This window comes from Melopsittacus undulatus, chromosome 3 (genome assembly GCF_012275295.1).
Source record: "Melopsittacus undulatus isolate bMelUnd1 chromosome 3, bMelUnd1.mat.Z, whole genome shotgun sequence".
NCBI lineage: Eukaryota > Metazoa > Chordata > Aves > Psittaciformes > Psittaculidae > Melopsittacus > Melopsittacus undulatus.
In genome coordinates, this window is record NC_047529.1 from 116,365,926 (window position 1) to 116,383,830 (window position 17,905).

The 17,905-nt window shown below is 44.2% G+C and overlaps 2 protein-coding genes across 2 annotated transcripts in view; both read left to right on the top strand.

Annotated features, from left to right (window-relative positions):
- Positions 1-1,728: 1,728 nt before the first annotated feature.
- The window catches only part of NEK2 (NIMA related kinase 2), a 92,776-nt gene continuing 76,599 nt past the window's right edge, over positions 1,729-17,905 (top strand). Inside the window, exon 1 of the mRNA XM_034060594.1 lies at positions 1,729-2,673. The gene's annotated coding sequence lies outside the window, so the exon portion shown is untranslated. The remainder of the gene's footprint in view (positions 2,674-17,905) is intronic.
- The window catches only part of LPGAT1 (lysophosphatidylglycerol acyltransferase 1), a 59,251-nt gene continuing 55,780 nt past the window's right edge, over positions 14,435-17,905 (top strand). The window contains exons 1-3 of the mRNA XM_034060595.1: positions 14,435-14,498; positions 14,788-14,929; positions 15,245-15,512. Of these exons, the coding sequence (XP_033916486.1) occupies positions 15,275-15,512 (238 nt within the window). The 5' untranslated portion in view covers positions 14,435-14,498; positions 14,788-14,929; positions 15,245-15,274. The remainder of the gene's footprint in view (positions 14,499-14,787; positions 14,930-15,244; positions 15,513-17,905) is intronic.

A 17,905-nucleotide genomic window follows, 5' to 3' on the forward strand; every position in this document is an offset into this window, starting at 1 on the left:
TCTTTCCCTCATTTCATGAGGCAGGACCAAAAGCTATTGTAATAAATTATACTAATTACAGTTAGTGAAGCCATCACTCTGGCACATTTTTCCTCAAGCAGCATGAACTGATCCTGCCTGCAGCGTGTAAACTCTGACAGTTGATTTCCTTTGTGTCTCTGTCACCAATAAAGAATGGATGTGCATTTCCATCCTTGCAGAGGAACATTTGCCTGACAGTCTTCATGTCCTGTGAGAGAGATGCAGAACCTTGCCTTGTTTTGCATGTTGCAAGCGTTTGCATGTTTGTGTGGACAAAGTCTTTGTGAGTTGGGTAGGCATTTCTGAGCATTCCACATGATAGGTCCTCTGCAGAGGTTTGTGTTTTGTTAGCATGGGTACACTAGATGAAGAACAAAAAGAGACTCTGATTTTTATTTCTGGGAGGGGATTTTAGTTGTCTTCTTATTTTTGGCCTGAACTTCAGAAAAGCATCCAGTTCTTCTGTGTTTTTCCCATTGAAACAAAAAAAACCCCACAAAACAAACCCAAATCCTAATTCCTCGTGATTTGCTGTTTTAGTAATTCATTGGTCTTATGGAGGTATCAAATACTGTTCTGCTGGTTTGCGGAGGGATGTTTTCCTTTTTGTATAGGAAAAAGGAGCTCCCATGACTACTGAGAGTCCACTGAGACTACTTGGCAAGATAACGAAACCAGTGCAGAACTTGCACAGCAGTAATGCTTTTGAGCAAAGCTATTTCAAGATGCCACAGTGATGAATCAATCTTTCCCCTAGCCCCCGTTTCTTTTTGAAATGAAAACTTATCTCAGCCAAACCCTGTGTTGCAACCTGGGTACTCGTGTACAGCTCTGTCCTTTAATGATATGAGTATACTAAATGGCAGATGGGAACATTGATGATTCACTGAATGTATTTATGTATAGGTGTCAACACTATCTCACCAGAAAAACAGCTTCCTGAGAGGAATATGGGAGCTTAACATTTGTTTTCAGTGAAGCTCATTCTGTAATACAAACACAGTGAGCTCCTGCTGTGACAAGACAGATGGGAAAGGCGATGCCTGCCTCATCACCTGAAACGTGCCTTTCTGCTTCTCTTGGGATTTGTGCTGTCTGGGCACTGCCCTTTTCATCCTGGTTAATAACAGCAGTTCCATGCTAATAATCTATTACCAAATCAGCCACTCTTTACCTGTGGTACAATGTACTTCTGACTTGTGAGTTCTCACCTACATGTGCCCACGTGCCTTCTGCTGGCAGAGTTGGGAATATTTGATATGGAAAGCTGCTGGGAGCTTGGCACCCTCTTCCTATTTAAATCTTTTGACTGCTTCCAGCAGCTCCATCCAGGGCAGCCTAGGGATAAGTTGGCATTGGCCACTCTGCTGTGCAATCTGAATGCATCTTAAAAATGCAGTTTTAGATCTCTTCAGCTTTTACTTTGAGCTGCTTCTCCACAGTCACGAAAGCCATAAGTTATGTTTTGGATAATCTTATTCCTTATTTTCAGTACTTTACTCTGGGAAGTGTGGCTTAAAAAAGGATACATTAAAAGCAAAAAGCAAGAACCAGATGTTCAGTAAAATCTGTCCTCCTGCCAATATTGTTAGACAATTCAGTTAGCTTTGATTTGGCCTTCAGCTGGGTTGTGCCTGATGTACTCGGCTATTGAAGGAATAAAGGAGCAGCAGAGTAGGACCTTCACGGAAGCTTTCCAAGCCAAGTGTCTTCCACTGAAACCTGTAGGAAAGGTAGTGTGGGCAGGAGGTGGGGAGCACTTGTGTGAGCCTTGCCAGTTGCCAAAAGTTGGCTGCAAGTTTGCTATTTCCAAATGTTATCACTGTAATTATCACCTGGGTTATTTCCTCATCTTACCCTTTTTGGAGAGAAGAAACTCAAAACATCCTCTGTGCTCACAAAAATGATTGCAACTAATAAGGTTGTATCTCAGTAAACGAGGGGTTTGGAATATTGAGATGAACTGGGAAGGAAAACGTGACTCGTTTTGTCTTTTACCTTCAAGGAAAGATTCTGAGCAGTTTCTAAGGAAGCTGGAACCTGGGTTGCTCAGAGCACTTGGGCTGTTTGAGCAGTGATTCATTTGTACCTGTTCTTAGTACAAGTTGCAGTGTAGTAATGAAACACTGATGGCTGAAATGACAGCCCAGAGGTGGAAGTGGCCTTGTCTTGCAAGAGAGAAGCAATCTATAGCTGTGATGGGGTTATTAGACAGTTCACAGGAATCACGTTTCTGAACAGAATGCAGACTGAAGTTTCCTTCAGTGTAGGATAAATGCTGTAGTAGTGTTGATCCAGGGCCCAGGATCTCTGCTATAGTTTTGCATTGGACCTCTCTTAAAAGGTGGTACATAATTCATGCTCAGCAGGAGCAGTCAAGCCCATGACTCATTTGTGCCACTCTGAAATATTAAAACTGCCAGGCCACTTCAATTACAAACCTGGCAGGACATAACAGTGAAATACCTACCCATTATCAAGGCAATGCAAAGAATCCAGTCATTGCAAAGAATGCTCCTTGTGATTAATGATGGCATTATTGAGATTGTTTCTGGAATTCTTTTGACTACCCAGGAGCAGGAAGAGCTACAGCTGAGTGGGCATTCCACTTACTGGAGAAGTAGGAGAGTTTTCCACCTTTTCCTCAAGGATGTAAGTCTTTCTTTGTGCCTGTGTAAGCATCTGCAACTGTGAAGGGGGGTGGGAGATAAGAGAAACACATGTTTCTGTAGTAGCGAAGATTAAAGGTGAATTCTGAAAGAATCTGGGAAGGATCTTGAGGTACTTGAACCTGGGGGGCAGATGTGAACAGTGCATTTCATAAATGCACTAAAACAGTGTATGCTGTGCTGCAACTTTACTGATTAATCACTAATCTTAAGGGTACTCAATCAAGGCTAATGTAACAGAATTGGTACTTCTGAATTGCTAAAACTCGGATCTTGTTCATAAGCATCCTTTTTAATCTAGCTGGTAGCAACAGCTAGAATTTACATGCTCCTGTGCTTGTGTGTGACTTGGTTTGTTAATGGCCAGTCCAGTAGCAGTGTACCCCGATCCAGAATATTATGGGTTTGCATTTATGTAGCAGCTCTGTTGAACTCTGTTTGCAGACAACGCATGTACTTAGGAATGGACTTAGCCTGGAACTGAATACATGCAAATGGCTTTGTGTGTGAAACTGTAGCCTGGACTGAACAATCTGAGCATTCCAGCTTGTGTTTCCCTGAAATGAAGTCATTGATTTGGACAACCAGATTATGCAGAAGTTCTTTGGTGTATGTATATTACCTGAGTTCACGTGAATTTACCCAGTAATTCAAACTGTTCATCTTGCATGACAAAAAGGTATCCATGAATGTACACTTGTGTACACAGCGATGACCTTTGTAGAAACCCTGCAGGGTTTTTATAACAGTTCCACTGAAATTCAGTGTGAGCCACATCAGCTGGTACAGGCTTGGTAGGATCCCAGCAATACGGCTCCCAGGATGAACAAGGGCACAGAGACCTAGGAAGAGCTGGTAGTGGTAATATGTGAAAACACAGGTTTTTCAACTGAAATAGCAAATAAATAGGATTTTCTATGATACTTGACTCTGTCCTATTGGAACAGTACATTAATCCATTGTATTCTATAAGGATATTTGTCATCTGTTCTTAAAGCTCATGACCAGAGCCAGTGTGAGGTTTTGGGCAGTTGCAGGTCTCTGGCCGGCAGGATGGCTAGACTCAAGTTGCAAGTTAATGTTTTTATGGTTTTGGTTTGACCATAAAGTCAAGTAATGGTGTTTTCTAAGGTAAATACTGGTGAAGAATGACTGCTTCTGGGGGTGTTGGTAAAAGCAGGGATTTGCAAATCTTCCTGCAATGGTTTAGGCTTCTCTAGAGTGTATTACTCAGTGTATCTGAGCAATGTAAGCACTTAACTTTTTCCCTACTTTTGCCTTCATTCTTCCAATTTACAAGTGGGTTTCTACTCAATTGTGTCTTCATCCAGCTGATGTCTTGCATCTTTTGTCCATCTCCCCGAGACATAATCCAGAGCTTCATCCCATGCAACACTGCTTGCAGCCAGTCCTTCCAAATACACCTGTGATTCCTTTTGTCATTCCCTTAAATTATCTTCGCACAAGTTGTGACCCTTTGGAATTTGTCAGAGACAAGAAAGAGTAGAGGGATCTGGGACATAAATAATGTGCATGTGTGTGGTGGGGTAACAGTAAGGATCACCCTTTGCTGCTTTACAGTGAGCAACAGCCTCTGCCTGAGCAGGCTGTGTTGGGGCTGCTTTCCTTCTTACATTCCATTAGGAAAATTTAATGGCCAGGAGCAAGTGTTAAGGTCTCTGGCACTATAATGAGTATCAGAGATCTAAGAGCATTCCCTCACCTGAAATATGAGCCTTTCTGCTATAGCTTGGCACACATGTGATTTATGCTTGCTTGCAGTCCTGGATAGTGTCTCTGCCATGTATGAGAGTGGAGCCCATGGAATGTTTTTGTGGCCTCATCCAATGACTGCCATGGTTTTGGGGTTTGGGCTGGTTGGTTGGGGTGTGGGTTGTTTGTTTTTACAGTGTACACCATCCTTAGGGGAGAGATGATCAGTAGCTGAGGTATGTAACAACTCCCATAGCACCTCTGCTTGGAGACAGATGTTACTAGTGTGTGTGGTAGGGAGTGGAATGTGCAATATCATTTGCATATTCCAAATGACTGGCCTCCGCCCCAGCTTGAGATAGCTGTAGCTGATGTGGGGCTAGCAGGTATGGAGCCAGCCTCTGCTTCCACTCTTCCCTGCCTCGAGGAGAAGGAACAGTTTATAGCTGAGCACGGTAGAGCCTCCTGCAGACCCCTGTGTCCAAGACATTGCCCTAGCTAGGATTCTTCCTTACTAAACTGCCAACTGATAATCTCAGGCACCAAAGTAGTCTGGAATTGAAGTACTTCCCCACAATTTCTCCTGTTTCTTCACCACTCAAGCCTGGGAATTCTTACTACAAGCTGTAATGAATCCAATACAGTTTGTTCTTCAACTGCTGGATGTTGTTTTGTGTTTATCTTTAGTAGCTTTGCTTTAGTAATGGTCTAACTCCAGTCATCACTGAGTATTAACAGTGGAGAAGAGGACATGAGGCTGGTTTCAGGAGGCAAGAATCCTCTGGAATACACAAGTACAGAGAAAATAACATTGAATGGCAGCTTAATGCCTACACTGCTGTATCTAGCTACTTCTCCAGCATATTACTGCTTTGATCCTTACTTACAGTTTGCCAATGAAGACATTTTATGCGGAGATAACATTTTACTTACTTTTTGCTTATTGAATTGGTATTTCCAGACATGCTGCCACTTAGAAATACTATCAGAAAGACATGCAATTAAATTTTGACCCCAATTACATCAGTCCAAAGTTCTCACAGCGAAGTGTGATAAGTAGTTATGGTTCTACCATACTGAATTTGCTGTGATGGATCATTTTACCACTCAGGATTAACACAAGGCACATCTTGTTTGAGAATCACTCAGAACCTCAGCACATCAGCCTGTTTCCTCTTCTCCCCCTTCCCCTGTCTGATAGCCTTGACAACTACTCGTGGAATCAAGCAGAGAGAGGGCTTGTTCTTTTCCCTTTGCATCACTTTTGTGTAGTAAAGGGACCTTCTCTTGTGGTTTTATGTTCTTTAATATTTTTTTTCCCTGAAAGACACAGTGTATTAATAAATCTAAGCAAAAGTAGCTTTAAAGTTATGTCTCTATAATTTTGAAACCTTAGATTTGTTTTCCTCTCCCTTTTTGTTATGAGACAGACCAAGCAAATCAAACTGTGTAATCCCTTGTGGTCTGGCTGGATTCATCCACACCATTAGGATTGCTTTTCTTAGCCACAGTTAACAATGGAGTAATGGCTTTCATAACATTTTATTAAGTTGAAATGCATCAATAGCACTAATGATAAACAATTGTGGTATTTTAGGAAGAACAATTTCCAGCACTCGCTGCACGTGCCAAGCTGTGGAGCTTTTGGGCAGCACTTCACTCTGTGTCATGAAAACATGGCACATTTGTCCTTTACAAACATGTTTGTGCTATGGCACAGACTTAAGGAAACTGGTCTTGGGTGTCTGTGGTAAGAAGCATATAAAAGCATTACTTTGATCTCACTAGGTTAAGATTTCTCTTTGACTGATGATGACTGTTGGCTTTCGTACGTATTGGGATGAAGTTGCCTAGCTTGGATTTGCTGTGGGGAGGACAGGAGTGGCCTTCCCGTTGATGCCAGTCATACAAGATGGCAGTTGTGCAGGCTCTTCCCTTTCTCTCCCTCTGATGCACACTGGGACTATCCCTGGCTTAGAATGATAACCTTAGCTGGAGTTTTGCACTAAGATGTATGAGGGTTTCCTGTGATTCAACCTTCTCCTACATGTTTAACTCCGAAGGAGAAAACCAGGCTATCTTTTAATGCCTAAGTGATAATATTATCTAACTCGGTGGTTACTGTTTAACCAACGCCAGCTTTAACTGAACTTTTCCCAAGGAAATTATTGATTGCCATCAACCACAGACACCAATATTCAGCAGGGAGACAGCAATAGTGTGCTTGAGCCATGAAACAAGCTGGTAGCGAGACTGCAGAAGATGTGGGTGAAGGTGGCTTAAATGCAAATGATGGTGTGAGTTCTCCTTTTGGATTTCCCAGAGTTTGTGCGATTTCTTCAGTTAGCTTCAGGTTGTGCACAAACTGCATAACCAGCCTGCAGCATGGACATATTTATCATTACTTCTTTTGGTAACCCAGTTAAAGAGAGTCTTGAGGAGGCTAAAAGGAGTTGCAGAGCTTGTGTCTGGCATCATAAAATGAGGAGGCTGCATGCTGTACTAAACTGAGGGAGGGAAGATGAAGCATTTTTTGGATTGACCTGAGTCCTGGTCAAACTTCAGTGAATATTGTATTTATTTTACAATACCTACTTCCTAGAAATGCCCAGTGGACCTTGGCTCAGACCTGATCAGTTTGTCCCCAGTTCTTCAGTCAGCTCAACTGGGATGGATCTTTGTACTTTGCACAGTGCTGTCTGAAGTTGCTGGAACCCAGCACATGGACAAACAGACTCCCCCACAAAGGTGGCTTTCGTTGTTACACTGGACTCTTTACTTTCTTTTTCAGCTAGAAAAACTACTGCTTTTCTGAAACATCAGTGTTAATTTTAGCTTGTACTGATATAAAGTCCAACAAGCATAAGAATGATCAAGTAGTCTGAATACCTCTTCAATTTTATAACAAGCTATTCACTATGAATTTGAGTGTGAGAAACATATTAGTAACAGGATAAGTATTTATTTAGTTCTCTTGTATTTGCGGTTTGATCTACAAACACCAGCTGGACCTTGATAAGAGTTTACCAAAATCCAAGACAGTCCCTCTGGTAACAGTTGACTTGAAATGAACTTGAACAAGCTTGAAGAAAACAGGAGCTTCACAGCACATGGTCTCTATGGTCAGGAGTGTGCAGCGTAGTGCTTAATGTGCCACTAGAGATGGAGAATGTTAGGGATTAACTCAGTGGAGTCAAATCCCCATTTTTTACTACATTCCTTTTCAAAATGGCTATTCACAAACCAGTGTGATAGCTGAAAGTGTTAGGAGTCCCATCTGCCTGAAGACAGATTGACTTAATCGTTGTGCTTGTATCATGCTTCCATATGCAAACTTTATGGGCTTACACAAATCTTGCAAAGCACATGCTTGTATGTAATCAGCATATCATCATTGCCTGAAGTAATAGGAATCGATAGATCTGATTGAAGTAAATCAATGTCACAGATAAAAGAACCAAGCTAACACAGAGGTTAAATGTTCAGTAAGTAGCTGGAGTGGCTCTAGAGCTTCTTTCTTTAAAAACAAACAAAACCCAAATATGGCCCAGACAAACCAAAAGCAATCCCTCGGCTCAAACTTCCCTTGGTGCCAGGAGTGTCAGTGGGTGAAGAGCACCCATGTAACTGAGATGAGAACCCAGTTTTGTTGTGCTCTACTTAAGCCTCCGATTGACTGACACACACACAGTATAGCACAAACCCAGTTACACTGCAGTAACAAATGAAAGCCTTCCTTGCTTGCTGACCATTTGGTTGCATTGCAGTGTTACCTGTTATCCATCTTTAATAACCAGTCTCTGTGGAAGTCTTTAGTTTTAATGAGAAATTAAACACCTCAGAACACCTGAATTATTCAGTTCACAGTTACAGGCAGTGGTACTTGAAAATATGGTGTGGTCTGACATGGCATTGTAATACAGGAACAACAGAGGGGTTCCTATTAGGAGATGTGTATGTTAAGTTACTGCACTGTTGAGGGTCTGATCAAAATGTGTATTTTGTTAAAATGAACAAAAAGTCACAAATCTGAGACTCCAGGCATTGTCACTCTGTGATTAATACTAAGCTCTTGCTAATCTTACACCCTTATAAAAACTGTAGCCACAAAAGAGAACTTAAGGGGAGCTTCTGCATCTTTAAGGAGACTGAAATGTATTTTGAGGGATTCAGCTGTTTAAAACCTAACTTTTGTTTTTGAGAGCTAACCTCCCTTGTGTCTGAAGGCGATCCTGATTTGAACAACTGTGAAATAAGCTTACAAGGCGTCTTACTGGATCTGCATATGAGTTACAGGCCCTGGAGCTGCAACAAGAGGGCTTATATTCCCAATATGCTAGACCAAAAGGAGCCAGAAAGATTATACAGATGATGTATACATTTTATGTAAAGCACATTGAGATGGAAAATCCAAGAGTGGCATTGTTGTGAAGGCTAACACACTATGCCTAAGTGGAAAATTATGATATTTGCATATAGCTGGTAGAGGAGAAAGAGAGGTGGCTATATCTGCCTCACCTTCTGCTAGTCATGACTGGCAAATAGTTCAAATGTGATGTATTCTGCTTTTTCACCTTCCTTACAAATGGTAAGGTCATGAAGAAAGCTGAGTGTGCTGTTCTTATCTAGGTCCAAAATTCCTTGATCTGGCCTTGCTCTGCTATAGGAAAATTACAGATACTGGTTATCACACTGCTTTTCTGCTACAAGGGAAATGAATGTGTCAAAAGTAGTTAAAAAAAGCCCCAATGTTGGCAAATCATAAGTAAGAGAGTACATACTTTCAGAACATACTCTACTTGAAAAAGTTCACAAACTATCACTTTATATGTGTCCCTACCCAGCAAATCTATTTTGACACTGCCTTGGCTTCAGGAAGCCACTGGAAAACACATGATAAATAAAAATTAGGTATGAAATGGGGTAAAAATGCATTGCTGTAGAGAGCACCCAACTATTTTGGGCCCAAAAATAATGTAGAATTTAGTGTTCACAAACTCTCAATTATATGTGTTAGTGGTGGCCTTGGAAGTGCTGGGGGAATGGCTGGGCTTGATGATCTTGAAGGTCTTTTCTAAGCTGCTTGATTTTATGAGTCTATGTTTGTCAGTTAAATTGAGCAGCAGTGATCCAACAGATGAGCTCAATGTGAAATACAGAGCAGGAGAGTGCAGATTTCTCCCTGTTCAAAGATCCATTTTGCACTAGGATTGACTTAGATGGAGTGCCAGGGCCATAGTTAGACTCAGCGTTAGATGTGAGTGGTCTTCTCTCTTCCCCAGCATCACACTTGATAATGTGCACTTGTACTGATGTAGCATAGCTGTGTCTTCCATGTCATCTGGCCTCTGGCTATGGCTCGCCTTCCTTTGTTTTGTTGAAACCCAGGGAACGTTCTTTGCCACCTTCTCCAGGATAAAAAATGGCCCTAAAACAACTCAAGGCCTTAACCTGGCACCCTGCAGTCTTGTCAGAACTAACCCTGTCTGAGATCTGATGTCAACTCAAGCTGGTAGAGCAGAGGGAAGCATGCATTTATTTCTGGTCCCACTGATGACCCATTTTCTCTGAGGCCTGTAATTTTTAATGTGAAAAAACTTAGGTTCTAATCCAAGAACTTGAAATCTTGGAGAAAATGAGCACGAATGACAACTCTATGCTAGAACTGTAGGAACTGCCAAGGCTGACTTGTCTGCAGCTGGCTGATCTTGGTGAGGGGTACTGCATGTGGCTCTGGAGAGGGAGGCAAGGGAAGGGAGCTGAGCTCTGTGTCAGGACAGTTAAAGCCTTTTTTACATAAATACAGGAATGCAGCAAGGACTGAAGCCAATGGCACATTTTACTTCCATTTTCATGTTACCCTGAAGTGTCCTTAAAGGAACTAAGATGCAAACAAAACCATCTTTGACCAGAAGGTCAAATAGTCTGATAACATTTATTTCCCAGGAAAAAAAAATCAGAAAATGGCCTGGGATTTACATTCTGTGTGGGATACATGGATGTGAATCTTCAAAAGGAACTCCTGCATTTAAGAGATTACTGAAAGTAAAGCTTTTAAGAAGTGTGGTCTGCTGTTGGATGAGTAAGAGAGGATGCAGGAACAGCTTGGCACTGAAGATTAAGGGACGTTAACAAGCATGTTTCCTGTGTTTCTCCAGAGGTACAGCTGGTAGTGATGGAGTGACTGATTCCATCCTTTCTAGCGAAGAACTTACTTGGAGAACGGAGAGGATTTTGCCTCTCATATGGAGAATGTAACGGAAGCTACTGTTGGAGCATATCTGGAAGGATTAACTATTGTTACGAAAATGAATGCAGTGTTTAATGTTCTCAAGACAGCAGTGCAAAAATCCTCCACACCAGGGTATCTGACACAGTAAAGCAGCTCAGAATTGGAAGTTAAAAATTATTGGCTTTACAGTCCCACAGCTTGCTCCCTTTTATTTTGGTAAATGCCCCATCCTTGCAGTGTTCAAGGCCAGGCTGGACAAAGCCTTGGGCGACATGGTCTAGTGTGAGGCATCCCTACCCATGGCAGGGGGTTGGAAGTGGATGATCTTAAGGTCCTTTCCAACCCTAACTATTCTGTGATTCTTTTCCCTTCTTTCTTTATTGCAGTCTGTAGAAAACACAATTGTTAAGTTCTTCTTGGTGCCTGTGTAACCTGTTCTTTTTCCAAATCTAATGGTAACAATTCACTTGCAATACTTTCCAGATTTATGGTCCCTAGAGTATATGCCCTGATTCATGTTATACATCTTCCAGCAGCCTGTGCTCTGCACATGCTCCCATCTTTGTAGTTCCTCGTGGCAGTTTGTCTGCTTACATCTTTTCTTTCTGAGAGGTTGGGAACAGTAGTTGTTTTCTGCTCTATAGAATACCTGAGATTTCTCAGGCTATTTTCTTGTCTCTATTTTCTGCATGACAAGCCTTTATGGTTTTTAGAAGTAATTTTGGTTTTGGTGTCATCAGCACATGATGCATCTTCCTAATCCTTTTTTTTTTCTCTGACCATATGGCATCTGTGACTTCAGTTTGTTACAAGGAAAGCAAGCAGAGAGAACTGATTGAATCTGTCAGGACGAATGAGCAGCTTTTTACTTCTCAGTCTTTGACCCAGACAGAGGTTCAGAAGCATTCCAAAACTTGCTGTTTCTGAATTCCAGAAACAAAGCTCTCAGTTAGTTTGGTGTTTATAGCTTTGGACCTGGATTTCATTATGGTTATCCATGCCTCTGTGACTTGTGCACTACTTGAATGCCTGCAGTGCATTCCTGCCTCGCAGCTACGCTTGCAGGCTTCCGTAATGCTGCGGCAAAGTCGGAATACAAATACCTGCCACTGAACTGGTACTGCATGAGAATGCCAGTCACTCATTCCCGTCTTGAAGTGTGCCCAAAGACACAACCCAGGATCTTCTTAAGTCTCTCAAGGGGTATATGACCAAAACCTGGCTTGAATCTTGCAGCGAGATCCAGGGATCAAATCCAGCCTGTGTGAGTTAAAAATCTTCCAGACTGTTCAGCTCCTTTGCAGTAAACTGTGTGCTGTTTAGCATAGCTTTTTAAAGTAACTGAATGTAACACGTGTGTTTGTTTATGACTGTGTTACATCCCCACCTCAGTAATAGCATGGTTTTCCTTCTTACAGGCAGGAATTACCTTATTTTCCTGTGGTTTTGGTTGCAGGGTTTTTTGGAGGTGAGTGGGAGAATTCCACTCTAGAATTTAATTCTCTGCTCCAGCAACCCTTGACTTCAGTCAATCATCTCATACTACCAATGGTAGTATCTGTATCAGCCAGTTAATAAGCACATTAAAACATATTTGTACAACGATCAGTAGTGACATCCTTGTTAGTATTTAGGTGAGGCTGAGAAAATATAGTTACAGGGGGGTATTCCATCAAATAACATGTAAATGTCAAAGAAATGGTTAAAAAGGGCCACAAGTTGAGAGTTTATTATATTAATCTTTCACCTTTTTTGCATTTCTAATAGTAAAATGACAAATGGTATATAGAGAAAGCTCATAAAGTTCAGATATTGGGAGGAATTGCTTCCATAAATGAGAAACACTTTTTATTCTTAAGTCAAAACCAAAACCCAGTTGTGAAACTGCTGAGCTTCAGTGTTACTTGACCAAATGAACCGAGTTTCTACTGCTTAGTTGCTTCCTTCTTTCTGTTTGCAGTAATGGCACATATACACGTGTGTGTTAACTTTATACTAGAGAGGATCCCCCAGAGCCTTGGGCTGGATGACAGAGAACAGGCCTCTCAAGATCCATGAGGGGTATTTCATTGTACACGCTTCCACCACTTGGGTTGTCCATGGAAGGGCCAGGACATAAGGAATAGGGGTGGGTCTTTCCTAGGAGCTCATTCAGCAAACACTAAACCACAGCTTCCTAAGCTTCAAGGCAGTCACTGTGACAAAGAATGCTTTGTAGCGCCTGCTTCCCCATGTGCAGTCCCTTTCTGCAGTATAAATTGCCTAATTCATCAGTTGTCTGATGTAATCTCTGCTGTCCCTCAGTTTGATGCATTAGACTTGAGAATGTTACTCCAAATTGTACAGTGTGAATTAAGATACCAAATTCTATAGAAATTCATTTTAATTCATTATTTTGATCTTGGAATCATAAAAAAAGGCTTTTTTTGGGGTTTTTTTGCTATTGTTTTACTTTAATTATGGCCTAAAAATTATCCTTTCTCTACCTGAGGATGCTGGAGCAAAGTTTTGCTGTAAGTTCAAGTAAGTATGCCCGGAGTTGTTTGCATAAAAGATACCCACCAAAAGTTTACTGAAACTCGCAGCACTTCAGAACAACTCAATGACTTCATGATTAGAGTGCAACTGTCAGATTTAACCTAGTAATGAAAATAACATAGCCAGAAAACCACCCAGACTTGGAAACACTTAGGCAAGACCCATCCTTTCTGTGCAGAAGGTCAACAGTTTGGTTTTGTTTTGCTCCAATAGAACATGAGGGCATTATTTGGTTGTTTGCATCTTAGGTTCTCAAATGAAATTTATCTGCAGTAACAACTTTGTTTGCTGCCTGGAATGGAGGTTTGGATTTAATTTAGTTGATGGTACAAACTGTCTCTAAAGCCTTATTGTCTAGGAAGCAGTGGGCTCGCTCTACGCATGGTATTGTTTGTATGTGAAAGCAATACGGTTTTCAGTCTGAAGTATTGCCATTTGAAAACTGGCTCGTTTTTCAGCACAAAAGACTTTCTGGCTTGTCTCCCTCTTAAGGGGTAGGTTTTTCACCTGCAAGAACCCAAATAGAGTTACAGTCACTTGCACTGAGCCATTCTGCCCAGATGAAAGCTGAGGAAACTGGGCTGGGTCAGCCAGGAGAGGGCTAAAGGAGCTCTGACAGTGCTCTTCCAAGGCCTGTACAGGGGTTATGGGGGTAACTTGTGTCAGGCAGGCACAGTGGAAACACAACAGCATCGCCACAAGGGACGGTTTACTTACACAGAACCTTGCAGCGGTCTGTGGGGTGCAGGCTGTCGGGAGGGAGCTGTGGGTCTGACCCCTCGGCTGCTGCTGGGCCTGGGTTAACTGTCGCTGGAAGCAGAGGATGGTGTTCGTGGCTGCAGGGGAGGGAAGGCAGGAAGCTGTAAGTTGATGTATAAAAAGCACGTGGAAGGGACACACACCCCCAGGGACAAAATGCGCTGTTGCTGTCGGGGCCAGTACGGCCTTCCTGGGGCAGCCTGTGCACGACTTTAACCAAGTAGCGGCCAAGGCCGATCAAAGCAGTAGGTCGCCAAGGCGAAGGGGCGGGACAATGGGGCCGGCCCACTTCCCTCCCTCCCGCTGTCCCCCCGCCTAACGGCGGCAGCAGCCCCATGGGGGACCCCCGGGGGGGCACCCGCTGCCTCTGCCCCTCCGCGGCTCGGAGCCGCCTCGGGAGGCACGGCCAAGGGCGGCGGGGCCCTGTCGGCGCTGCCGTGTGTGTGTGAGGGGACGGGGGGCGGCGCTCCTCGGCGGCGGGCGGGCGGTCACGCCGGGGGCGGGGAGAGCGGCCCCAGCGGCCGGCATGGAGCCCCGGCGGCGGGCACCGAGGCGGCGACGCTGAGGTACGGACCCTGCGCGGACCGGGCCGGGCCCCCGCTCCCCGGCAGGTGCAGGGTCCTTCCCCCCGCCCGTCCTTGCAGGGCTGGCGCTTGGCGCTGTGCGGAGCAGGCAGGGAAGGGAAGGGAAAGGGAAGGGAAGGGGCTCCAGGCCCAGCCCGGCCCGGCCGCCGGAGCGGGAGAACTGAGGTGAACCCGCGGTCTGCGCCTGCCCGCCCGGCCCGGCGCTCCCGCCTCCCCGCCTGCCGGCCCCCGCGCTCACGCCGCCCGCCCCCCTGTCTCTGTCTCTCCGCAGGGAGCCGCAGGGTGAGTAGCGCTGCCGGGGCCGAGCCACGCACCTCCGGGGCCGCCGCCTCCGCCAGGTCCATGAGCCGCTGCCGACCGGCACTGCCGCCACCGCCGGGCCCTGTTCCCCCAGCCCCGCTGCCCTGCCGGAGGTGAGTGTCGCGGCCGTGCCCGCTCCCCTCAGCCCTGCCCGCGGGCCCCGGCTCCTGTCAGCCCCTCCGGGCTGGGGGGAGAGGCCGCCGGCAGGGCCGTAGCGCCTGGGGGGGAAGATGGAGGCTGGCCGGGAGCGGGCCGGGGTCCCCCGGAGCCCGCTGAGGGAAGGGGAGGGGACGCGGCCGCAGCTGCGGTCGAGCCGCTTCCAACGTGCCCTCCTGCAGCGGGGGCAGCAGCCTCGCTGAGCGGTCAGAGGCCGGGAGCGGGCTGGGGTCGGCAGCGCTACCTGAGCTTCGTTCTCCCTTTCCCTGCAGGACGGTCCCGCGCCCTCCGCTGTGAAGAGAATGGCCGTGACTCTCGAGCAGGCCCAGCGGGTGGGCTGTGTCTGCCTAAAAGCACTCCTCAGGTTCGCTTTTATGGTCGCCAATAACCTGGTTGCTATTCCGTCCTACGTCTTGTATTTAATTATGCTGCAGCCTCTCCGAGTGTTGGATAGTCAAAGCTTCTGGTATATCGAAGGAGTATTATTTAAGTGGCTTTTAGCTATGGTGGCTTCCTGGGGCTGGTGGGCAGGATATACAGGTAAGAATGTCTTAATAATTTCAAATATACAAATATAAAGGTGTGAATAAGCGCTAAAGCACAGATGTTGTTGTATGGGGACGTGCAGGGGGATACCTAAATATAGTGGGTGTGTGGGATGTTTTTCCTCCAGGTTTTTTATATAGATGCATTGTATTTCTGGTTTGAGATGCTGAGGGTACTGAAAGGCTCAGTACAGAAATACTTCTGTTTTTAAAGTGTCTTTATTATAGCGTTACATGAAAAGGTGCATCTCTTCAACAGAGAGTTGACTTGTACTGTGCATGCAGGTGATAGAGCCAAGCTTCTCTTTGTGCATCTCTTAGTCGTCTCCGCTTGAAACTATCAGGGCACAAGGCTAACAGGTTTGACATGAAGCTCGTGTCAGAAGGGTAGGTCTTCTGTTCCTTGCAATGACTTTGTTACTGCTTCTTCAGAATGGAGGGGAGCAAGAGGGAACCTCTTTCATGCAAATAGCGCTGTGCAATGTTTCTCTACTGTATGGCTCTTCCTGTGTTTTTAGCAGAGCTAATTACAGAAGCTGTAGGGTTTTTCCCCTCTGCATGCTTGCTTGGCAGTTACTACTGAACTTACTTTTGCTTGTTAGTATTCATAGGCTCATCAAGATGATGGACTGAACTGAAATACTAAGGAAGGCTCTAGTCTTGTCCTCAGATGCACTGATTTTCATCCTAGCTGCTGCACTTCGTGCAAGGAAACAGCCATCAATTCTTTGTACGTGCTTAAACCTTGGAAAGGGGTGGAGGTGAATCTGCTGAGTGCAAAGTATGAGCAGTCCTCCTAATATTCTTCCCCTCTCTTCTGCCCAGGCTGCATCCGCAGGTCTTGCCATGTAAACAAGGAAAAAAAGGAATGGCAGCACACAGCTCTGGAGTCTGGTCAGACTCCTCATTAGTCAGAGAGTCAGTGTTGATGCACATGGAGCACTCTTTTTGTTAGGCTACAAGAGCTGAAGCTTCTGTGATAATGTGCCTTTTGGTACTCTGTCATGCGCCTTTCCGAGATGCACAGTGTTTCTGTGGATACTCTAGGTGAGCTTCCAGTTCTTCTTAAGGAGATGATGGCAGCAGCAGCAAGCTAGATACTGTTCTCTTGGGCTAGAACTGTTGCAATGTTGCACTGCTTCAAAATTGCCTTGCCTGGTACAGCTCAAGCTTTCCCAGATAATGCTGTTCTAAAAATCTTTTCCTATGTTTGTATCTGCTCATCAAAAGAAGTCCACATAGTATTTGCAGTGGCAGGGATACTTTGAAACGTCTGCTTTATGCCTTAAAGCACAAAGGCCTTCCAGAAGGAAGGATTGACTTTCAAGGTATCCTGTGTATTACTAATTGGAAATGGGAAAGTTCATGGGCGTAATGGTGATGTTAAAGTCCTGCAGCATATGACCCTGGGGACTCACTGAGTGTATTGAACGTGGTAGTTAAAATTCAAGCCATTGTCCCATGACGATATGGTTGTCAATCTTTGAAAGCTGTTTCCTTGGGATAGTTTTACTGCTGACTGCAGAACTGTGTGGTTTCTTTTGCCTATTGCTTGGAAAGTGGTCTTAGCATGACCTGCATACCTTCTAGAGTCTTCCTGAAGCATTTGTTGGTTGGCGTTGCTGATGTATCTTTACAATTGGAAATCTTTTGTTTTACAGTCTTGAAATGTCTTAGTATGTTTGTTTGAAGTATCACTTACAAACAGCTACACAAGTGTTTGCTGGGATGGTGTATGGGTAAGGAGGCCCTTCTTTTTGCTTTTGCCTATAAAGCATGGCTTTTGGTTTGGACAGGATTTTAAGCAAACACTTATATGAAGTCAGTTTAAATATATTTTATTTGATATTAAGATGTTAACATATTTTATAATGAAAGCTACAAAATAGAAAGAATAGCTTGGGGTTTTTTGTCCATTCTTTCTTTACCCTCCTCAGTGCTCAGCACCATATGCAGAGCAAGCCTGGAAAGCCTATCTTTATGACTTCAACATATGTAGACAGAGAAATGTATGTGTTTGATTCCAGATTGATAGATTTGTAAAAGACTGTCACTAGGTCCCCTCTCTATGGAGTATGTCATAACTAAATCAGAACTGATACACTGCTTCATTAGAGTTGGTATCTAAGACTTGTAGTCATGCATCTCAGAGACGGTGCTCCAGAATTATTCTGTGTTCAATTCCAAAAACAAAGTCAAAGGTAGACTTCATCTCTGCAAAAGGAAATACAAGATAATAGGTATGTGTGGGTTCATTGAGAAGATTAAGGCTTTGTCCTTTCTTTTAGTAGCAGAGCAGTTGATGAGTTGGTTTTCCTGTTCATTTTTCTTCGTGATTAAGAGGGTAACCAGCTAAATAAGTTTACTTGTCTTAACTAGAGGTAGTGT